This window comes from Cucurbita pepo, chromosome 4 (genome assembly GCF_057944985.1).
Source record: "Cucurbita pepo subsp. pepo isolate OVF chromosome 4, ASM5794498v1, whole genome shotgun sequence".
Lineage (NCBI taxonomy): Eukaryota > Viridiplantae > Streptophyta > Magnoliopsida > Cucurbitales > Cucurbitaceae > Cucurbita > Cucurbita pepo.
Genome location: NC_141801.1, coordinates 7,925,100 through 7,949,080, shown reverse-complemented (window position 1 = coordinate 7,949,080; position 23,981 = coordinate 7,925,100). Strand labels below are relative to the sequence as shown.

At 34.3% G+C, this 23,981-nt stretch overlaps 3 protein-coding genes across 9 annotated transcripts; 1 reads left to right on the top strand and 2 right to left on the bottom strand.

The window, feature by feature from the left end:
• Nucleotides 1–430: 430 nt before the first annotated feature.
• Nucleotides 431–10,378, bottom strand: LOC111792969 (kinesin-like protein KIN-7E). 6 transcript variants are annotated; one of them, XM_087123271.1, is made up of 17 exons: nt 10,126–10,378; nt 9,873–9,971; nt 9,314–9,547; nt 8,315–8,708; nt 7,581–7,670; nt 7,381–7,481; nt 7,154–7,267; nt 6,984–7,065; nt 6,845–6,912; nt 6,668–6,733; nt 6,413–6,537; nt 5,031–5,367; nt 4,528–4,629; nt 3,278–4,447; nt 2,471–2,784; nt 1,182–1,536; nt 431–798 (listed from the first exon to the last, which is right to left on the bottom strand). In XM_087123271.1, exons 4-16 carry the CDS (start codon nt 8,532–8,534, stop codon nt 1,212–1,214), a joined length of 3,114 nt encoding a protein of 1,037 aa, XP_086979397.1. In that variant the 5' UTR covers nt 8,535–8,708; nt 9,314–9,547; nt 9,873–9,971; nt 10,126–10,378; the 3' UTR covers nt 431–798; nt 1,182–1,211. The 6 variants fall into 6 exon arrangements, with proteins under 6 accessions (XP_086979397.1, XP_023530373.1, XP_023530372.1 ...); XM_023674605.2 differs by having other exon boundaries at nt 8,315–8,679; XM_023674604.2 differs by having other exon boundaries at nt 8,315–8,679; nt 9,873–9,948.
• Nucleotides 10,379–14,896: 4,518 nt separating this feature from the next.
• Nucleotides 14,897–18,145, bottom strand: LOC111792251 (uncharacterized). 2 transcript variants are annotated; one of them, XM_023673608.2, is made up of 2 exons: nt 18,008–18,145; nt 14,897–16,019 (listed from the first exon to the last, which is right to left on the bottom strand). In XM_023673608.2, the coding sequence occupies exons 1-2, from the start codon at nt 18,010–18,012 to the stop codon at nt 15,134–15,136; spliced, it is 891 nt and encodes a 296-aa protein (XP_023529376.1). In that variant the 5' UTR covers nt 18,013–18,145; the 3' UTR covers nt 14,897–15,133. The 2 variants fall into 2 exon arrangements, with proteins under 2 accessions (XP_023529376.1, XP_086979536.1); XM_087123410.1 differs by having other exon boundaries at nt 14,897–16,021; nt 18,015–18,137.
• Nucleotides 18,146–18,518: 373 nt separating this feature from the next.
• LOC111793407 (uncharacterized) lies at nt 18,519–22,453 on the top strand. The gene is made up of 4 exons (XM_023675260.2): nt 18,519–18,675; nt 19,631–19,841; nt 20,737–20,829; nt 21,659–22,453. The coding sequence occupies exons 2-4, from the start codon at nt 19,717–19,719 to the stop codon at nt 22,236–22,238; spliced, it is 798 nt and encodes a 265-aa protein (XP_023531028.1). The 5' UTR covers nt 18,519–18,675; nt 19,631–19,716; the 3' UTR covers nt 22,239–22,453.
• The last annotated feature ends 1,528 nt before the right edge of the window (nt 22,454–23,981 follow it).

Here is a 23,981-nt window from a genome sequence, read left to right as displayed (position 1 = left end):
TATTTTTTTTATAATTTAGTTCATACCCCTTATTTCTGTAACAATTATGCACATAAAATAAAAATTTTGAGACATTTAACCATACTTTATATTGTTTTGAGAATTAAAATAAAATAAATTTCATTTTGGAAACGATTTCTCAATTTCTTATTTCATAATGTTTTTCCTTAATAGTTCATCATCTTCATGAGAAGCTTTTACCTTATTATTTGGAAAATAAACTCCTAAGTAGGGTGTGTTTCTTTACCACCCACTCAAATATCCCAACCCTAAACAAAGACTACATAAACTAAATTCCATTTTAATTATCTAGTCTAAGATTTAACTTAAATTACTTATAATATAAGTGAAAAACATTAAACATAAACATATTAAAAAACATTAAACATAAACATATTAAACATAAACATAATATAAGTGAAACATAAAATTAAGAGAGTAAAAACATCACATTAAACATAAATATTATGTAGGTAAAAATTACAGATTGACAAAGACTGACACGAGTATGGACAATGACTATAGCTATAGTAATGATGACTATAGCAATAGAAACTATGGGTATGTTTCGATAGTAAACATCGCTACAACAATAGCGGTTATAGTCAACCAAATGACTATTGTACTTGTGATTATAGTAGAGGTTATATAATACATCGATTTATACACTAGGTCCACTACGCCTCTTAAAAATGATCTTGATTCAGACTCATAGTCAATGGATTATCTTCATTCTTTAGAGCATCCTGGTTTATGAAACATAGTAAGAAGTATCCTCCTCCTATTGATATGATGTTCCTGCGTGACATATTCAAGTTACGTCAAGTTTTGAACATACCATGAACGGAGAGCAATACTATCATATCATATGCAGCATATGATTGCATGTCAATAGTAATCCAATTTGAAGAGCAAAAAGGAAAAGAAAAAAAAATGAAAACAAAGAGTCATCTCATCTTGAAAATAAGGTATTTGGGAATTAATAAATTTCACAAAATACACATAAAAATGTAACAAACAATCAAATCAAATCAATCAGCCTAATCCAACTTCCTAGATCAAGCAAGTTTTCAGAAGATTTTATATAGCCCTATTACAGTTACTGATGTTTTAATTTCATAGCTATATTAATTACTGGTAACCAAAAAAAAACCAAAAAAAAGCAGTACTGAAAATGTCACCTGTAAGGGTTATGTATGTAGCAGCTGAGCTCACAGAAGAGAAGTCCTGGTGTTTTTCCAGCTAAATGATCTACTTTTCTGTGGGGGTGTTGTAATGAAGCTGAGACCAAAGTTCCCCTTCAGAGACTGTCCTTGCTCAGCAAACTTGACAAGCTTGGCAACAATGGCAGCACTCTCTTGTACGTGATTCATGTTCTTCGGGTCGCTCCATAAGCGGTTGATCAGCTGCAGCCTTCGGCGTTTTGACTTCAACGAAATTCCCCACGTCTGGAACAGTCTCGTTCTCTCTTCTTCTGACAATCGTTTCTGCATTAGCTTACTCAATGTTTTTCTCTCGCGACGAAGATTCCTCACGCTGTTGTCCCAACCAAAAAGACAATAATGAGAAAGCATTAGACAGGTGACACGAGAAAGAAAGTCGCTTCGGTTAATGTATTTATCTCTCTCTTCTTTCTTTTTAAAAAGAATAAGAGATATGAACTTCTCTTCAATAAAAGGAAAGGAAATAACAAAATGTTCAAAGGAAACAAACACTATAGAAAGGAGCGTGAAAAAACAAAAGACAAAAGTTTGAAATGATTTGTGAACCTTTCCTGAACCAAGGATTGGAAGAATCATCTGTACTTCTACCCATTCAAACAATTGATGGAAGTTAATGATATTTTAACATGTTACTCCCGTCGTTTCTCTGCACATTTTTAAGTTCGTGATTGTTCAAGACTTCAAGCCAACTTGTGCACACTTATTCTTATGAACCTATATTAAAAGTTCGATAAGTAACTACTATGGCTTGAACTCATTCTCGTCCCTTTTCTGCAACTTATGAGTAGTGACAACAGTACTCTGACCTAAAATTTGATCCCCGAACTCTCTTTTGTTTTTTATAATGAATGATAACAAACTCTTAACCCCTTTTGTTAAGATTTCTCTAAAGTTTTCAAAGAAGGTGAAACCTCTTTTGGTAGCTTTTGGAATGGTCTCACTTTTGTAGCTCTCACGATGTAAATTATTTGTCTTATTTTGTAATTATATACTTCTCAATAATTGTACTGGTTGAAAAGGTTGGTTTTTATAATTAGCTTACTAACCTAACTTATCAAGGCATATGTCTTTGACTAAGAGTTAGAAGTTTGAATCCCCGGAAAAAAAAAAAAAAAAAAAAAAAGTTGGAGTCCGGCATTAATTGTTTTTTTTTTTTTTTTTTTTTTTTTTTTTTTTTTTTTTTGAATTCTAAACATATGGTAAGAAGCTAGTAATCAAAGATAAAACATGCTAGAACGAGGACTAACCTTGAAGCAAAAGTGAGTTTCCGGCCATCTTCAATAGCTTCATTACCGTAATAAAATGTTTGCTTCAGAAAAGAAAGTCTCCTAAGCTCTACTTCCATGTAAATGGAATCGGCCGGATCACCTTTGAACAGCATGAAAAAGTATGTTCTGTGGACAATCGAGACGTTGCAAGTTTGCCAAAGCTCAATAATCGTCCTCTGCTGCCTCTGAAATTCTTGGCTCCAATCCGATGAGACTAATGCACCCTGCCCTGTCTGTCCTCTAGCACCTTTTATGTTCCTTAAGAAATCCGTTTCTTGCCCGTCCTCTAGAACCTAGTAAGAACACACTTCTAATTATCAGGAGAAATGAAAATATTTAGACCTGAATACTGATTCGTAAATTGATCAATTGATATCAATGTCATCAAGCAAATTGTGAGATTAACGCAAGAGGAATCGCCCAATCAATGCGTTGATCTAAAAAGTGGCTGGGGATATCATTTGCTTTAAGTTGCAAATTAGCAATCACATGCATATTATTGTTGCAACAGCAAGACGAGGTGCAGGCAAGCTGCCCTGGACACTCACAAATTGCCCCTTGGCAATAAAGATAGACTTGAAGGAGACCCATAATCAAGCTAAGAAAGAAGAGATATCAAGTTGGCTTATGTCATAAATCACAGCATTAACATGCGCCAAGATATAAATCACCCAAGTTTTAAAGCACATACCATATGATTGCCCATCCGCATGAGATTATGGAAACTTAGATTATCTTGGAACCTATGCAATCAATTTCAAGAAAAGGAAATTAGTACATCCCTACCTGTCCATCAGCAAGTTCTTTCCCATACTCTGAGTTGGTCATTTTCTTCAGTCCGGCAACAAAGGTGTCTAAGCGAGTAATGTCATCATCTGCAGAAGTTTTTGTGCTCCGAGCACTTCCTATAGAAGACTGAGAATCAAGTCTCAAGAGCCTGCCATCAAAGTCTAATTGTGGGAGTTTCCGTTCAAAACCTTCAGGCCTTCCAGGAAAGCTTTTCTCAAATCCATGTGGAGGGGTGGTCTCCGCTTTATCAGGTGGTAACTCCGTCGTGAGATTTTCTCTACGTCTCCAGCTTCTGGAGCTTGACATATCGGCAGCAACCTGTGAATTTGCATCGTGGCAGTAAGGACTGCTAGTAGAAGTAATGGCCGTTCTTCTTACATCACGGAGTCCTTGCTCCACTTGATCATTAGTTGAATTATTCTGAATCTGACGCACTTCTCCGTTCCCATTCACAGCGGTTGATATCATTTCATGACCTACCATATTCCCATAGTTTGACCCAGACAGAGGCGTTCCTCTGAATCCACTATTATTAGGAGCATGGAGTAACAAGCCATCGTCCCTGATTGATTCCTCCATTTCAATACATTGAACTTCTTTGCAGTCATCGGAATCTTCTTCCATTGCAACAGCGGTTGTCATTCCACTCCGACCTGAGTGAGAGTCAAGGAACCTCTTTCCATCATAATAATGATTGTTGAAAGATTTTCCACCCATATCCATACCACGAGAATCAGTCACAGCGGTTGTCATTCCACTCTGACCTGAGTGAGAGTCAAGGAACCTCTTTCCATCATAATAATGGTTTTTGGAAGATTTTCTACCCATATCCTTACCACGGGAATCAGTCACAGCGGTTGTCATTCCACTCCGACCTGAGTGAGAGTCAAGGAACCTCTTTCCATCATAATAATGGCTGTTGGAAGATTTTCCACCCATATCCATACCACGAGAATCAGTCACAGCGGTGGTCGTTCCACTATGACCTGAGTTAGAGTCGAGGAACCTCTTTCCATCATCACTCTCTCCATCAGAATAATGGTTGTTGAAAGATTTTCCACCCATATCCGTACCACGAGAATCAATCACACTTGAAGTTTCTGATCCTGAACCTTCATCCTCCAAGGCATCCCTTGCTTGCAATTTGGAATGACTACTTTTGATAACCTGGAAAGAAGGCAAGCAAGGTAAATGACTAATATATGTATGCAAGTAAACCACATTAGCATTTGTCAGTAAATGTTCACCTTTCTCGAGGCATCATCATGTCCAACCATACGAAGTAAATCTTCAATCCGGGATTGAGCGAGATCCCTTTGCTTAGTGAGCTCTCTATTCTCTTTTGCCAGCTGCAAGATGAAACATAATGTAATCTTCAGGCCTTCTCTCATGCAATTCTTGACACCAAACTTAATTGTAGAACAGATATAGATTCGATAAAATTGAAGTAAATAAACTATTCAGCTGTGGTCGGGTGCTAATAGAAATTTTATTTTTTCTTGCAGTTGCCACAAAAAAGATATGCAAATGATGAACAGGTTCTGCCAAACAATAACTACATCAAATAAATGTGTCACTTATTTGAACATTTTTCTCCAATTTCCAGAAGGAAAGAAAAGGCTTCTTGAAATGTCTAGTTCCTCATTATGGCACAAATAAATTTCAGATCAAGGGAGCCAAGAAGAAATTAAAGAACTTGAAATTAATTCAAGTATATATCTTGTGCACGAATTCAGGTAGAAAATACAACCTTCTCAATTTGAAGATCTTTCTTTTTAAGCAAGGCTGCGTAGTCAGAACTGGACGAAACAGGGGCAGGAGTTCTCAACTCACTCTCCAATCTAGCTAACTCTTTCTGCAGATGCTTAACCAAAGCCTTATCAGACATCACCACATTGACTTGTGCTTTTGTTGTCACCTCTTTTGCACAACAAGCAAACAAGAGAGTGTTTCTAGTTTGTTCAACATGACTTCTTGCAGGGCTCAATGTACAGACGATGGCTGTTCTAGCATTACCACCTAAGCAGGGCTGCAATATGCGCGTCAGCTTAGAGTCTCTGTAATTGATATGGCCATTTCTTCCTTTGCTGCACCAAATTACAGACCAATTAAAACCAATATATTCTCTAAGTTTTTGGAAAGTACAAAGAGCTTCATCTACTGTGATTAAAAAAAAAAAGAAAGAAAGAAAGAAGGAAAAAAAAGAGAGAAAAAGAGAATGAGAGGAAGTGAGGAAGAGTGAGAGGGCAGGGCGATGAAGGCGATTGAGAACGGCAAAAGCCGCTTTTATAAAGCCTTCCTCCCTCCTTGAACTCAAAGGATTAAACCCGAATGCTACCTGGGACCCGGAAGATTCCACAGCGTAGAGCTTCAATCAATAGGTGATTTCAGTCTTATTTTCTCCTCAGCAATACCCAAAGACTCCCATCCCTTTCTTGGTTGGACCAACCCAACCGGCAATTTCCGACAAACCTTTCTTCATTTTTCGAGCAAGAATTGTAACATTTAGTCATCAACTAATTTGATTTTTTTACACAATATGTCATCATTTTACTCCAAATATTATCTTCCTTTCCAATCGCAAAAACGTCCATAATGGCTAAAGTAAATTTTTCCATAAATGTGTCTTCCCGAGATGCAATTCCCATTCAAAATCAGACTAAAATTATATACGTAAAATTTTTAAACCACCATCTTGTGGGAATATCAACTAGACAACTACATAGATTAGTGAAACATCAGGAAACCCTTACTAAGCAAAAACTGCTGGGGAGCGTTATTGAACTATCAGAAACAGATACAAGTCACACAACACGGTAGACCAGAATGATAAATCTTAAGCTTGTGTAAGTAGGATACAAGCAAAGCCAAAAAATATACCAATGCAAAAATGATTGTAGACACTGGTGAAAATCTATATTTATTCTTGACTCATTAGAGAATATGCATGACACACCATCAGTGGCAAGTTCGCAAAAAATAAACGTTCGCTCAAATCTAAAGGGGAAAAGAGAAACAGATAAGCTCTGGCAGAAGAACTAAGCCCACAGTGACAAAGCAGAATAGTTTCCAACAGAGCTTGAATAGTAAAAAAGTCAACAACGTAAAGGAAGGAAAGAGGACTTTAAGTACCTTAATTTGCGAATAACAGTACCCAGAGTGAGTAAACTGCGATTTATGTGGCAACCTTCTTTCAATCTTGCTCCTGCTGATAATGCTTGAGCTGCGCGTTCACTCCCAGCTAAATCGATAAAATTCTGCCAGAAAGGACAGGAGAGTGAAAAGGAGTTAAAGACTATTTGTTTCTCTCACATTGGAGGAAACATAGTCAGTATATTAGTTATATGGTTATTTACACACAATATAGAGTTAGATGGTCGTAAGTACCACACTAGCAGCAAGGGTGGTTGAATTGTCTTTTCCTAAAAACTCTCGAGCAGAACTTTCAATTGTCTGCAGGAATCAACAAATAAGGAGTTTGAAATAATTTTATCCCTGAGATGAAAATTGAATCCTTCAATCAGATTGATCGAGTGATTAATTAAGAAGAGACGTGAAGCACACCAGTTTAATAATCTGATGAGATCTAGAGCTTTTCTCATTCAGTGAGGTCTCTCCAATTTGCCGTTGAGCTGCACATTATAACAAGATTTCATTCAGATATGAAATAAACAGACTGGCAAGATTTTTCAAAATGCTTCACCTTCACACACTGAAAGGAGCTCCTTTAGATGGTTCCAGTCCCTCAGAGTTTCCTCGGTGACTTTCTCCACAATAGTTCCTCGCTATTGATAATAAAAAACTGTGAGAAATGCCAAAATAGGAAAATAATAGAAGTTTTTTTCTTATACATATAAAAAACAATATATCCACCTCATGGTCATCTAGCAGCCTGAGAGGAGTAGAATCTGTGCTCAGTAGGTCTCTAACAGCTTCATTGTATATTTCAATTGCTGAAAATTTCACAACGAATGCTCTTTCTTCATGCTGATTTTTTTTTTTTTTTTTTTTGAGGAAAAGAAAACAAACAAAGACAATAAGAATAGAGCTTGCTTATGGTAAAGGTAAAGAGCGTCTTACAATCACCACAATTAACTCACCTTCCTAATGTAATCAAATATATCTGCCACTGAATATTCAATAATTCCATCCATGGTGTATGTCTTTCCACTGCTTGTTTGACCATATGCAAAAATACTCGCTGGAAAATTGAAAGCATATAATTGGAGTAAGGTCTTTACTTATTCATTAGAAACCTTGGCATGTTAGATATCAAACTGCAACAAAATTATGTGCTTACAGTTGATACCACTGACTACAGAAAATGCAATTTCTCTGGCTCCTTCCTCGTACACCTGCTTGGTAGAGCACTCGCCTCGAAATACTCTATCTGTCACCAAAAAAGGATGAGCAGAAATGAAATAAACCTCTACTACAAAACCATTAAAGTCAAAAGTTATACCCATATCAATGCCATCCTTAAATACCGTAATGTACAGGTATAGAAATCATTTGAAAGATGGACTTAATTTACAAAGCCACAGTCAGGTAAAACGTAATAATCACTAATACAATGTCTCATATAACAAACAACATGTATATATAATATTATCAAGTGATGAAGCGAAATCCTTCAAGCTTAAATAAATGAAACTATCAAAGTGTTCAATAAAAATCTGTAAAAGAAAGATTGTGTCTTATCCTTGAATGTTATCCCAAAAAGTTACATGTTTTCATATGTTTTACAAATGATTTTAATTTTTTTTTTTTTTCTTCTTTTTCTTTTTGATATCCCTGAGTATCCGCACCAGCTTGTGCACACCTCGACTCGACTAATCTCATAGGACAACCGTCTAAGGCCACTATATTTGGTTGCCAAGGTAACTTGTAAAATATTAAGTCCTAGATAGGTAGCCACCTTGGCTTGAACTCATTTCCTCTAAAATCCTTTAATCGGTCATTCTTGACCAATAGACTAACTAATGGTGGTTTCACAAAGGATATTAAAAAGCAAGAGAGATAATAATTTCTTACCAAAAGTATAGGCACTCGGAAATGTGGACCCCTCCCGTAGGGTATTCCGGTACAAGATACTAGTATCATTGATGCACTCCCAATCTGCTACTTCATTCGCCATAATCTCCTTCTCATTCAAAGGTCTCAATCTTACTAAAACAAGGATTTTCTCTTCACGAGAATTTATCCCCTGCATTTTCTCCAACTTCATTAGCTCCTCTCCAGCAACTGCCCCCATTTCTCAATGTCGCCAATCCTTCTCCCAGCCAACCAGGCCACCACCTCGATTTAGTCTATATCAATCCATAATTGTAGTTCTCTCGAAGATGAAAACAAGCATAGGTGCCCGAGTCATTGTGCTCATGCTTGGCATGTTTTCAGAACTGTTGAGATATATAAATAAATCAGTTTCCTGAACAAGAAAAAGAAAGCTTATAGCTCCTTAATGGCTGAAATTACCTGCATAAAATATCGATATTCACTAAATAATACTATTTTGCAAAACAAATGCTAATTACTTAGTGTCGTAACCATTCAGCAAGCCATGTCTTCTGATCTGACCAGCCAACCAACAGTAGAAAGAATATTAATAAGTGCAACTACAAGCTAATCATGGGTATTTACCCGCCACCCGCAAAATGATAAAAGTGAGAAAGTAGATCGACGACAATTGCCATATTATGGTTAAACCTTCAGCAATCTAGCTTAACCTTCAGTTCTACGCATCCCTTTAACCCCCCGTTTTTTTTTTTTTTTTTTTTTTTTTTTTTGTAGGGGTGTTTCCTATAAAGTCATGTAAGACAGAAACCTTCCTAGTAGTGGAGACCCACAAAGATTACGGACAAATTCGAGGAATTTGAAAATGGTAAGCATTGTCATCCAACCATCAGAATTCAGAACATTATTTTCTTTGCGTTTTCATTATCGCTCTTTACGATGAGGTGCGTTTAGATGTTACTGGTACTTGGAATTTTGAAATTAAAATATAGAAGACGCGGAACAAAAAGAAAAACGTACTGTCGAATCGTCTGTCCTTTCAGAAAACTGTCGCCCAAAATGATGCCATTCGGTTCAGCGACGCGTTTCAGCAATCGAACGCAATGGCCTACTTGCTCCAGAAATGGATGCGATCCTCCAGACACCGTCGTTTTTTAAATTCCCCTTTTCCTTTCTTCTTTTCTTTGCGGCCTCGGTCTGATCCGAAGCCTCTGCTACTCTGCTGCGCTTTTCGTCGTCTTCAAGCCTCGTGTACTTTAAGAAAACAACCAGAATCTATTAAATAATCGTTCCAAAACTGAAAAAATCCGCACAATGTGCGTATCAGAATGCAAGCATCGGTTAGGAAGTTTTACGCAACGGCGTTCTTATACAATTTTAACGGTTAGCTCGTCTTCAACAAATCTCCAGTTAAGTAAGAATATTGAAATCTTATCTCCAAAATAATTACACTCTGGAACTCATCGTTTTACTTCGACTCAAAGCAAACTTCGAATGCAGCAATTTCCAACGAAAACCTCACAAGAATCAAATCATGAGCAGCCACTGGACAATTAAACCGTCGAGAAAGAAACAATACCCCGCGGCTTCCTCCGAGATGAAGATCAGCTAAGCAACAATAATCCAAGGATTCCTCCAAGTTGAAAAAAAATCAGCTACGCAGAAATGATTACATAAACTACAATTAGAGAAAATGAATCAAGGTGCAGCTCCAGAGTAAATTAGCGAAGACGAGGAGGCTTTACGAGTGGAATAAAGCGTCCGCGTGCCAATTAGAGAGAGAAGCCTTAAAAAAAAAAAACAAAAAAGCAAGCAGGTGAAAGTGAATGTACCGGACATAGAAAGGTGGAAATCAATCGAGAAGAACGGAAGTAGATGAAACAGTAACACAACACCGGCGAATCAACACCGGCCGCAGCCGTATAACGTGAAAAAAGTAGAAGCAGAATGCGGTGGCTGCAGCGGCGCGGATTCAGCACCGGTCGCCGGCAGTCTTAGTCTCGGGGAGGAGAGAAATTTGTGATGAACCAATGGCCGGTGGAAGCAAATGAGAACCCGATGGGAACGTCAACAAAGTTGAAATTTCTCCTCCAACCGAACCTCTCTCCACCGGGAAAGAAAAAAAAAATGTAGTAAAGTGAAATGACCAAAGTACCCTCGGCATCTTTTTTCTCTGTCAACAACTCCGTAAATTTCAATTATCCCACGTAATTTAAAATTTTCATTTCTATTCCTTTTTTCATTTAAATAAATTACATAAAAAAATTAAATTAAAATTATTCTCACCATTTATTTCATTTCAAAAAATATTTAATCGTAAAATAATTAAATATTAATTAACATATATTATTTTTTAGCTCCGAAAATTCATGTTTATTTAATGTAAAATGACTAAAATACCCTCTACACTTTAAAAGGCTTGGAGTACCACGTGATGGAAAAAAAATAAAAATTAAAGAATAAATTAAGAGGCGAGATGGGCAGATATGACGCCACGTGGCAGCGTTGTTTCCAAATATGGCTGTCGGTGACCGTTGGATCTGCGGGGAGCCTGTTGGAGCGAAACGGAAAGAAAAGCGTGGGAAAGCTGACAAAATGAATAATAAATACTGATAGCGCCTTTTTTTTCTTTTTTTTTTTCCCATTTTTTTCTTTAATTTAATATTGTAAAATTTAGAAACAATAATTTATTAGAATAATAATAAATATTAAATTGATTTTTTTTGTTAAATTCTAAATTTAAATATTATTTTTTGTGTTAATTATATTCTAATCATATTGCTTTATAATCATTATTGTTATTATTTTATTTTTATTTTCTTTTGTAAATAATCAATCTAAAGTTGATTATCTCTCAACTAATTTTGAAATGATTTGATTCTAAAGTGATTGACAAGAAATCACTTATAAATTAATCTATGGTAATTTAATTACGGCGTAATAAAATTAAATTAATCTTTTTTTTTCAACAACATTCAACAGTAAGGAAATTTGAATTTCGGACTATCTTTGTCTTTTTAACTTCGAGTTTTAACGAGAATTGACACATAACACTTTTACTCGAGTAGAGACATTAAATCTTATCAAATTTTATGATTTACGTGCTCTTATTTTGTACGGTTGACTCGACTCTCTTGAAATACTTCATACCCATCGTCTAATCGACCTATAATTAATTTTTTTAAAAGTTTATTAACTATATAAATATAATTATAAAATTTTAGAGGCGTTATAACATAATTAAATAATTACTGTCAACTTGAGTATATTTCAATAGTAATTAAAATATATTTTGAAGGAAGATTCAAATTAAAAAATAAAAAATAAAATTTATTATTTGAATTGACCTAAAAGTCAACGAAATTAAAATGTGAAGGGTAAAGAAGACATTTCCAACTCAATCTCACCCTTCAACATCCGTAGCAATCATAATCAAAGGGTAGGGAGAGAAAAAATGAATAGAATTATTTATTTTCCATTTATTGCTAAACAATTGATATTAGGTATTTGACATTGGTTTAATTTTTTTTAGATAAAGACATTTACTTAATAAATTCCAAATATAAATTAAATCAAAATTTAAATATTTAATATTCAAATCTTGTCCACCAATTCTATAATAAAATGTTTTCGATATTTGTCGGTCAAAATAATATATATATATATATATATATATATATATATATTTATATTTTATCTTTTAGTCCTCGAACTTTTATGGACACGTTAAAAGTGAACACGAATTAGAAAAAGTTGAGTTGAAAACATCTGTTGGACTAATATGTTGAGTTGGTGATCCGAGCAACTCGAACAAAGTTCACACTCCAACCCAACCCAATTCTCTATTTTCGGGTTAGGTTGAGTTGTCGAATGGTTCTTTTTATTATTATTTAAAAAAACCATACTTATTCTTACTGCATGTTATATTAATAATTAAAATCTTATGAAGTTTAAATATCAAATATTTATAAGTCACGACGCATTAACCTTCTTAAACGTAAGGTAAGATTAAGTTGTAACCCTATTTTTAGGTTGTTCGGGTTGACATTACAAAAAAAAAATGTCAATCAGCGAACCGAACCAAAAATTTCAGTTTTCAAAAAATTTAACCCAATCCAAACCGAGCTTAAATTAGGCAAAACAAAAAAAAAATGTACAATTGTTAGTATAAACAGTGAGTTGAATTCTTAATCGTTGATCATTTTATCCTCGAAATTGCTCTAATTCATATGTGATTTTGGTTCATTCATGTAATGTTTTTTAGTCGAATGTCACGTAAACGTCACATTATTGAATTATTATTAAATTATGGAATAATAATTTAAAATAGTGATTAGAATATAGTTTATTTTTTAGGATAAAATAAGTGAAGTAGTTGATTAATAGCTTGGAAGATGGGAGTTGGGAAAGGAGTGGGCGTCCAATAAGGCACCATTTGGAGCATGTTTGGACGTGCAGGCAATGAACCCAAATCTGACGGTCACTAGTCAATATGCTTTTCTTTCATGCCTTTCTTCGTTTATGGTTCGATATTCTGGTGTCTTAGGCGTAGAGGAACCACACCAATTCATTCCAAACTTGGTGGTTAAACTCTACTGCGGTGACGATACTGTAGGGGAGGTCCTGCAGAAACATAGCTAGACGCCAGGATGATAAAAAGCTTAACACCCGAGTTTTATTAGTTATGATGTTTGAGTTGTAAGATCCCACCCACACATATGTTCGAGACCCAAACAAAATACTTTTGGAAACTTCTCCCCAACTAACATTTTAAAACCATGAGGCTGATACGACGATACATAACAAGACAAAACGGACAATATCTGCTAACGATGAGCTTGAGCTGTTACAAATGATAATCAAAGTCAGACACCGGACAACGTACAAGTAAGAACGTTGGGCCCTAAAGAGGTGGATAGTGAGATTTCACATTGGTTAGAGAGGGGAACAGAGCATTAGAATATTAATTATTTATATGAGATTTTTGAGATAAATTAAACTCATAGCGAGTGATAGAAGTGTTTATATGATTTGAGAACTCGACTAGTCCAAACTATTCAACCCGTACCATAAAAATTGAGTTGGTTTTTTTTTTCTTCGAGTTTGAGACATGTTGACCTTTTCTTTTTTATCCGTCTAAAAATAAGGTTATAACCTAAACCAACTAATTATTATAATAATTAAGAATATTTGACTTTTGTAACCGAGGTTAGAAATGAGGATATATAATATTAATGTACGTGATACTGATACGTACTATTTTTTAAATCATTAAAAAAAAATAACCCGACAACCCAATACAACCAGAAAATAGAAGATTGAGTTGATTTGGGTTATGAACTCTAATTGGATTGTTCGGGTTACCAACCTAATCTATCGTAAAATTCAATAACATGATATAAATATTTAATATTTAAAATAATGTATATAAAATATGTCAATAAATCAACTAGAATAAGTTAAATATTTAATTTGGTACTATTAAATAATACTAAAAATATATAATAAACTCTATTTTTCATAAAATCTTTTAATTTTGTTTTTGTGTTCTTAGAAACAAAATCTCTTTTCACTTTCTACCGTTTTCTACCGTTCTTCCCGGATTAATAAAATTTTGGTTAAATTAAAAATTGTTCTTTTAATTTAAAAAAAAAAACAAGGTTAAAAATTAAAAATTAAAAATTCCACATTTTTCCCAAACATTAACTTTAATATTATATTTTCTAGGTACAATTTTTTTTATTATCTAATTATTGATTATTTGCTGTCATTTTTTTTATATGATTTCTTCAATTTCGATAAAGAGTTACTTGAATAACAATAGAAAAATAAATAAATAATAATAACCAATTTAAAGCTAAAAAATAAATAAATAATAAAAAAGAAAAAAAAATTGTTTTTTTTAGAATATTTCTTTGCTTGGTTGTCACGCCAACCGCTAGAAAGATAACGCCTTTTTATTTTGCTAAATAACAAAAGTTATAGTTTATTTTTATAATTGTTTTTATCTTCTATATTAGTTTGATATGCTCCATTTCACCGTTAATATTTTAATCTATTATTAAAAAAAAATCTTATGTTAAAATTAAAATAGAAAATTTTATTTAAAACTTATTTAATTTGATAATTATTTTAAGAAAAATTATTAACGGGTAGTTTTTTAGAATAAATTAAAGGATAGGAAGTATTGTCGATAATTGATATTCATGTAGAAGTCATAAAATGTGAAAGGTAAAGTTGAAAATGACGAAGAACTTTTTATTCATTAGATAATAGCGCAAGCTAACAAAAATAATAAATAAAAACTATTTTCATTATTATTGTTAACTTTCCCATCTAAATATTTTAGAATATTGGGTGGAAAATCGATACATTTATTACTCAATATTTTAGAATATTTCGTGAAAAATCGAGATTTTTCACTAAATATTTTAGCATATTTGGTGGAAAATTGATACACTAGTCTAAATATTTTAGAATATTTGGCGAAAAATCGACCATGTTTTTTTAGAGAATATAATCTAGACCTGCACTTAATCCAATATCAACTTAATCCAATATCACGTCATAGAAAATGCAAAATAAGAATAATAGATAAGAAAATGCAAAATGAAGAATCGTAGGATAATTGCAAGGATAAGAATCAAAGACATCAGATCATTTTCACTAAGGCATAACACTTGAGAAAAAAATGTATTCACACTAAACTATATCATCTAAGCCTCCAAGTAGCCTCGTTGGAAGCACCCTCTATTTGAATGTGAGAGAAGTTATCAAATAACAGAGCGCCATGTGTCGGCCGCACGGAATTTCAGAAATCAATAGCTCCATACTATGTTTCTAGTATTTCTTCGGTTCTAAAGACAGGTCAGATATGCTGTCGATTAAGCTATCAAGTAAATCGTCATTGAAATCTTTCACCACTCTGAAATTACTATCCTGTAAACGGACTGATTCAGTAGAATTTTCAGAAAGAGCTTTGTTCAGCTGCTCGACGAGATCGTTTTCGATCGGAGGAAGGTTCAAATCCCAGACCTGGAAAATGTCATTGATTGGAGGCTCAAATCCAATTTCTGGTAAATCATGGCTAGATTCAGTTTGAATACTCTCCTTTTCATCTACCTCCTCTTTGTATGTAGGTAGAAATGGATTCTTGTTAAAAGATAACGATAGAGAAGTATCGATGTCGTCGTGGTGTTGTTGATCTTCTGAAGCCATTCCTGTTTCATTCATACGATCATCGCTATCTTTCGCAAAAAATGTAGGCTTCTTCACATTATTAGAAAGAAGCATGTCGATGTCGATGTCGATGTCATCACTAGTACCTCCTGGAACATTATCCTCCTCTTTGTAAATGGGTAAAAGTGGATTCGTGCTAAAAGACAACGAAAGAGAAGAATCGACATCGTTCATAGGATCATCGCTATCTCTTTCTGTTGGCTTCTTCACATTCTTAAACCGAAGCATGTCAACGTCGATGTAATCGTTAATACCTCCTGGAACAGTATCACTAACAGCAAGAGGAGATTCGAAACCTTGAGGATACAGATCGAGGACTTCTAACAAGGCATCCTTTATATGGTTCCAATTGCCATCTAAAATATCTGGTATCTCTTTAATCAGACAAGAATCAGCCCAAGCAATGTCTTCAGGAGTAAGATCATCGATTTGCTCCTTAGATTCTTGTCCACTTTCAAGATGAGAAGAATCAGATCCTTCTAACATGCTGTTCCATACAAACTACATTTATCAGAAAGGATGAAAAAAATCTCACAGACCATCTCTTTTAACTACAAAACATTTAATGATGGTCCTGCTGCACAGTCAGTAGATAAAGAATGGTTCATGAAAGGGTGTGAATATATTGTTAGAAATCACGACTCTCCACAATGGTATGATATTGTCCACTTTGAGCATAAACTCTCATGGCTTTGCTTTGGGCTTCCCCAAAAGGCCTCATACCAATGGAGATAGTATTCCTCACTTATAAACACATGATCTTCCACTAAATTAACCACGGTGGGACTCACTCCCAATAATCCTCAACATATATTCCATTCCGAGTGCATCAAGTAAGTACAGACATGATAAGGGCGAGGGGGAGGAAGAAGGTAGGGCCTAAATAACAAGAAGTAGAATTCAAAATTATAGGGGAAACATGAAGAACAGGTTCATTAATGATCAGCTTCTCTAGGTGAAGAGGCAGAAAATGAATCAAAACAAGAAAGAAGGACCAATTCCACAAGCTTAAGCGATATCCCCATGGGTATGTATACATTTATCAGAAATGCTTTAACCTTTAATGACTGGAAATAAATTACTCAAACCATTATTTTCAACTAAAAGTAATTCTACCAGTTTCAGTTCACAAAAACGAGCTAGATCCTAGTATTTTAGGTCAGTATATGGAGGCTCTGTTGCCCAATGGGTTAGTATAGATCCAAAACTATGGTTTATCCCAATTTTCTTACTGGCTGTCAAATTATTCCATTCACAGTCAAACCAAAACAAAGGAAATAAAGGCATAATAAGGGGAAGGGAGAGGGAGTTGGTAGAGCCCAAACTGTAAGAACAAGCATAAAAACAGTGCAAGGAAGCTTTAATGATAGGTTAATTAATGATCATAATTTTTAAGTGAAAAGGAAAATAAAGAGGATCAACACAAGAACAGAAAGACTTAATTCCACACAAAATGTCCTATGATTACAAAGATTATTCTAAGAACCCTACCTGTTATTGTTATGGAATCACGAACCTCCACAGTGGTATAATATTGTCCACTTTGAGCGTAATATCTCATGGTTTTACTTTGGGTTTCCCCAAAATACCTCATACCAATGGAGATAGTGTTCCTTACTTATAAACTTATGATCTTCCCCTTAACTCCTCTCCCAAAAATCCTAAAAAATCCTCCCCTTGAACAAATTAAGCCATAAAACCTCCCCTGAGGCCTATGGAGCCCTCAAACAACCTCCCCTCAGTCGAGACTCGACTCCTTCTCTGGAGCCCTCGAACAAAGTACACTCTTTGTTCGACATTTGAGTCATTTTTTATTACACCTTCGAGGCTCACAACTTCTTTGTTCAACACTTAAGGATTCTATTGACATGGTTAAGTTAAGGGCATGACTCAAAGCCTATGGTATGAAATCATGAACCTCCACAATGGCATAATATTGTCCACTTTGAGCATAAGCTCTCATGGCTTTGCTTTTGGTTTCTCCAAAAGACATCATACCAATGGAGACAATGTTCCTTACTTATGAACCCCTGATCTTCCCTTAACTCCTCTCCCGACACAACCCCATTCAAAACTTAACTACATCACTCTTGTCTTCCTCCAAATGATTAATATATGCCCTACGGTCTCCATGTCTGTCAATTTCAATTTCATCAACCAACCTCAGTCCTTATCCTCTCCTCTTTATTTTTAATCTGAATACTGTAAGCCTCGAACAAAGAAAAAAATCACAAACGTTTCTATGAACTGAAATCAACGCAGCAAATCACATAGTTATACTTCCGACTTCTTAAAATTTCAAAAATACAATGAATTCTCGTAAAATTAACATAAGAAACTAGCAAGTGACTGTAAAATCCAACAAATAATCCACAGATGGCGTGAACGAGATAGATGAACTGTAAATGAATCAATCATGACAGTAACGTGTGGATAGAGAAAGAGAGATAAAAGGAAAGGGATCGGAGAACCAACCTCATATAATTGAAACCCTAAAAAATTTGACTCGAAGAGAGATTGCTTGCTGTGACCAGAAGAGAACGAGACGACAGTAGAAAGACTCCCGATAAAGCGGCGGCCGGCCGTCCCTCCTCCCTCAAAAATACACTTTATAAACAATTAAAAAAACTTAATATAAATATTTATATTTATATTTAAAAAAAATTATTTAATTTGAGAATGTAATTTTTTTAATTGTTAAAAATTACGTTATATTAAATTTTAATTTTAAAAAATTATGTTGGTATAATATATATGTTTATTTATGAAATATATTGATTTATTATTATAATTTTTTAATAAATATTATATTAAAAAATAAAAATTTTAAAATAAATAATTTTTTTTAAAGAATAATGAATGAAAAAAAAAATACATATTAGGCCCAAGAGGAATGTGAAGGCTGAAGCAAGGCCCAGAATATTAATGGGCTTTATCAGTTGCCAAATCGAGGCCCAATTGTGGCTCTCATCTTTACGATCCGGATATGCATCTTTTCGTCGTCTTCACGTCACAAATCTTCGTTCTCGAGCGGCTGTTCTTCCGCGAATCGTCTCTCAGTTGCAGCTTCGTTCGTAATTTAACATCTTCAACCATTTGAGCTACGGCAATATTGGCCACAAGCACAGAGCCATTGACATTAGGTTCGTTTCTCTTTCATTCTTGATTCACAGTTTTGTTTTGTTGTCTCATTGCATTTCTAGGGCTACAGGCTTAGGGTTCATTGTTCTTTTCTGTAGTTCATGTAGACGCTTATTCTACACCATTGGAATGAATCTTATTTTTTGTATAAATCTTGTTTTCGCGATTTCCCGATGCATTATGTTGCCTCTGCATCATTCTTCGGGTTTGTGAACAGATAAGGGGTGAAGTGGTTTATAAGTTCCAGCGCTGTAGATTACATGATTATTTTCTCTCTTCCAGTATGATGTGACGCCAACCGATCACGTCTGAATAGATCTCATGATTTGTGGCAGTTGTAGTTATTATTGGTGTTAGGTATGGTAATTAGTTCGCCGTGTTAGCTTTGTTCGTTCTTATTAGAAAAATATCTATCCAGCTTATGTCAATGTAGTTTCTAACATTATGTTGGAATGGGCTAATTATGGGACTAAGGTTGATAACTATAATGGTTGCCCTAATGGACTCTATAAATTTCACTGCAAAAATAGTAACTAGTGGAAGAGCTGCTTCTAAAATGACAACTCGTGGGATCATCAGTTGTAAACTGTGGCAATTATAAAGGTTTTGATATTAATAATTTAATGGTAATAATAGTGAAAGAAGTTGATGAAGCAATCTGGAATGTGAAATTTATTGGACGTTGTTTGTGGATGATCCACTACTGGGTTAATTCTTTGCTTGGTGATGTGTTGGTGATATTCACTGTTTACGAGCCATACTTGAAATTGCGAGAAGAATGTAGTTGAAGAATTGGATAATTGTTCTTGGATGTTGGGGGGATGTGGTATTTACTTTGTTGGAATTATTGCTTTGTTGAATGGGATGGGCACTTGGTGTTTTCTGTTTGAAGGGAAGGAAAGAGTTTGGTTTGGATTCGTCGATATGAATTTGGGTGTGTGGTTGTTATGTGGACAGGGAGGAGGCAGCATTGGTGTAATATTTTGGTGGTGGTGATATTTTCACGTATCAGCGGGGATAAGTGTTGAAGAATAAGTTTGGAAATGAGTTCGGATAGCAGGAGTCGAAGCAGGAGCAGAAGCAGGAGCCCAGTGGCTCGTAAGATCCGGTCTGATCGTTTTTCATATCGTGATGCACCATACAGGAGAGAATCACGTCGGGGTTTCAGGTTTATTATTCTGATAAATTATTTATTTCTCTCATATCTGATATGTAGGCTGGGGTAGAATCTGCAGATGTATGAGTTTTTTTAATGCAGTCATGTTATTTTTGTAATCCATTTCTGGCTGTGGAGCTATCTCCCCCCTGTTTAGATTGGGTATATTTCATTCAACCATCGATTAGTATCTTCTCTTCTCAATTCATACGCAGATACACATGCACACACATGGTCATGGAGTCATATCTCATGTTTTAAAGGAATTATATGTAACTATTGCATGATTGTGCTATGCTGGTTCTGAACGTTTGTCATTGATCAAGTTGACAAATCTCTGCATTAAGCATGCTTGAGCAGACATGGAAGTCTCCTATACAGCTGCAATGGATATAATATCCATGTTATACTAATTGTATGGTAGTAGTATTTGATGCTGATGTTTCTGTTTTTTGGCATGATTATTTGTATGAAAAAACGTTGTGGTTTTATCATGGTTTAGTTTTATCATCTGTGACACGAGCTTTCAAGGGTGAAATTCATATTGCAACTTTTCTATTAATGGTTTGTTATAAGATTATAAACTGCTTTCTTCATGGATCCTTTTGTTCCGGCTATGAGCTGGTGGGAAAAGCTGAAGACTTGGGGATATTTTACTGTTCAAGGTCAGAGTGGAGTATTGATTAGTTAGGATAATGACTGCGTGTTGACTGTGTGTTCACCAATGTCTGCGTGTTGACTGTGTGTACTCCATTTAATATATATATATATATGGGGGAGTTACTATTGCGGAGGGAGCTTATAATGTTGTGGGTGAACCTTTCTTTTTAATTTCTTCATTATGTTTATCTTTCATTTTCTCCTTGTTTGACATGAAGCTGTAATCTTAATCTGATTTTGTCTCCAGTCGAGACAATCTTTGCAAGAACTGCAAGCGTCCCGGCCACTTTGCAAGAGAATGCCCTAATGTGGCAATTTGTCACAACTGTGGTCTCCCTGGGTAAGGAACTTGATCTTCTGCTTATTGCCTTTGCCGTTTATTTGGATTCATTTTATTGTGAGAATCTTCGTTTTGTACTAAACTAAGTGCTTGTTTGGATTACTCTCCAGTTTAAGCACGGTTTTAAAAATTATATTCAATATAATGTTTTTTTTTTTTTTTTTTTTTTTTTTTTTTTTTTTTTTTTGCATTCTGTTAATTAGAAATGTGTTTTTTTTGCTACATATTTTGTAGATTTTCCTTTAATCATTTATAAAACAGTTTTGGACAATCCATCTACAGTGTTTCTTCAATCTATCTTTAAATTAATCCAACTTTTTAAGTGATTGTTATTTATTATGTGATTGTGATCGTTTTAGAAATGCCTCAACTTTTTTTAAGTGATTGTGATGATATAAAATCACACAATAGGCTATGCTTGACATGTTTAAAATGATTAACTTTTCAAAGGTACTTAAAGAATAGTTGAGTTATTCCAAATATACATTAAATGTTCACGTTCTACTTATTTTCTGGCATTGCAAAGGGGTGGGTTGTTATTTTCCATTCTACTTGACATTAAATTTACGGATTTGGTCCCATGCTATCATGCCATTGGCGTGGAGTATTCAATCTTTGTAGCCTCTAATCAACAGTTTCACCAATCTTAATTCAGAATTTGAGATTTGAAGTTGACTCGAGGATATAATTGGGAGAGACAATTGAAGCAGAAGTTCTGTCATTGAATCAAATTATAGTTTGCTTATTGGCATACATTTGATAGAACAACGACACTCGTTTTTCTTTATAGCTTACATTTCTATGTATAAATTTGTGATACTGCATCTAGGCATATTGCTTCAGAGTGTACAACAAAGTCACTATGCTGGAATTGTCGTGAACCTGGTCATGTTGCAAGTAGCTGTTCAAATGAAGGTATCTGCCACACCTGCGGGAAGGCAGGACATCGAGCCAGGGAATGCACGGCTCCTCCGCTGCCACCCGGGGACTTGAGGCTTTGCAACAATTGCTACAAGCAGGGTCATATAGCAGCTGATTGTACTAATGAAAAGGCATGCAACAATTGCAGGAAGACAGGCCATCTTGCTCGCGATTGTCCAAATGACCCTATTTGCAACCTGTGCAATGTATCTGGGCACGTAGCCAGGCAGTGTCCAAAATCCAATGTCCTCGGAGACCGGGGAGACCGAGGCATCGGCAGTGGCGGTGGCAGTATACGTGGTGGTGGTGGTGGTGGTGGTGGTGGTGGTTACCGGGATGTTGTGTGCAGGACCTGCCAGCAGCTTGGCCATATGAGTAGGGACTGCATGAGCCCTTTGATGATTTGCCATAACTGTGGGGGACGTGGTCACCTAGCATACGAATGCCCATCAGGTCGGTTTATGGAGCGTTATCCCAGGAGGTACTGAAGACGTGATTAGGAGGAGGCCTTCGGATTTTGCTTCGAGTTTAGACATTTTGGGTACTAAACTCTATAGATTGCTCTGCTCTGCTTGCTGCTTACATGGTGGTAGTATTTGCTCATGTTGTTACCAAACATTGTTTTGTGGGTTAGACCATGAATTTTTAGTATTGTTTCATCTTGCTTCTATATATAATAAGACTTCCTTTCCATGATTCATCAGTTTAGTTTGTTGATTTCACTCTTAATGAAATTTCCTTGTAAAGTATGAACTTTGACTTGCACTGAGATGCTTGTTATCAACGACGTTGTGAGTTGTGCTCATATCGGGTTATTCGACCTAGTTTGCATTAATAGAAAACAATAGTTATCAAATGAGGCGTACTCATAATTTATGTCTTTAGAACTATAGCACAATCAATTTAAAGATGGTGCACAAATTAATAAAAATAAGTTTAAAAAATACCTCTGAATTTCTTAGAGTTTCAATAATATCCTTACAATAATTCCTTACACGTTTAACAAAATAAGTTTTTAAAAATAGTATAAACTAAGGTGTTTAAAAAATATCAATAAACTTTAAATTTTCTTATTAATACCATTTAACTTTTTGAAAAAAAAAAATACTCTTACCATCTATGTAATTTTAAAAAATAGCATCAACATAAAAAGTTTTTATCATGAACGAAAACGTCTATCTCCATCTTGCAAATAGTCGAAACTTTAAAGGTACTAATAGTCGAAACTTTTTTAAAAAAATACTCTTACCATCTCTCTTTCACTTTAAGGGTACTAATAGTCGAAACTTTTTAAATTTTTGTTCTAAGAGTATTAATGTTACTTTTGAAAGTTCAGAAGTATTTTAAAAAAAAGGTAGTACAACAATTTTATTCGTGTGAAAATTTTGAAAGATTAGTAGTATTTCGTAAAATAAATATTTTTTTTCTTTCAAATTTAAGGGTATTAGGTATTTTTACATAAAATGAAAAATTTGAACGTATTTTTTATTAATTAACTAAAAGAAAATTATAAAAATTAGTGGAACTTAAAATGGAATAGAGCATCCAAAAGGTTAATGCCTCTATTGTGTTCAATAAAACACATCTATAACATAAAACATGTCTGAACTTTTCTAAAATTAAATAAATTATTAAAAAATTGAGCCAAATTTTAAAACACAACAAGTTTTTATTTTATTTTTAATTTTCAAAACCTTTTAGAGGTAAGAACAAAGATATTAAAAATTTGAGGGACATGTTTTCTTACCTAATTTGTTTTTATTAATCTTTTTTCTTATCATTATATATTAAAAAAAAAAATTTCATTTCAAATATTTTTTAACGGACAATTTTCAATATAATTTCTATTAAAAAAATATAAAAATATCATAATAAATCTAAATATTTTACGTATAATATTCAACATAATTTCTAAAAACTCAAATTTTAATATAAAAGTAAGTGCGAGATAGATATTCGTAGGCGTAAATAATATTTATAAGATTAATTTATTAAAAAAATGGAAAACCACTATTAAAAATTAATAGAAAGTGAGAAAATAATAGAAAATAAGTCTTATTTTTTTGTTTATTTTAATTTAAATTTAAAATTATAATTCAAAATTGATAGGCCTAAAAGTTATAATAGTCAAGGTTGTGACAATGGCATATGTAATTATTATAATTTTATGGGCTATTTATTATTTGTTCACAAAACAACAACAAAAAAAAAAAAAAATTAAAAATAAATAA

Excerpts from the sequence above, each read along its gene's own strand:
- LOC111792969 (XM_087123271.1), bottom strand. The coding sequence starts at position 8,534 with ATGGGGGCAGTTGCTGGAGAGGAGCTAATGAAGTTGGAGAAAATGCAG. Across the intron at positions 6,734-6,844 it reads CTCATCAGATTATTAAACTG|ACAATTGAAAGTTCTGCTCG; the intron begins GTGTGCTTCACG and ends TGATTCCTGCAG. Across the intron at positions 4,448-4,527 it reads ATGATGATGCCTCGAGAAAG|GTTATCAAAAGTAGTCATTC; the intron begins GTGAACATTTAC and ends CCTTCTTTCCAG.
- LOC111793407 (XM_023675260.2), top strand. The coding sequence starts at position 19,717 with ATGAGTTCGGATAGCAGGAGTCGAAGCAGGAGCAGAAGCAGGAGCCCA. Across the intron at positions 19,842-20,736 it reads GAATCACGTCGGGGTTTCAG|TCGAGACAATCTTTGCAAGA; the intron begins GTTTATTATTCT and ends TTTTGTCTCCAG. Across the intron at positions 20,830-21,658 it reads CACAACTGTGGTCTCCCTGG|GCATATTGCTTCAGAGTGTA; the intron begins GTAAGGAACTTG and ends TACTGCATCTAG.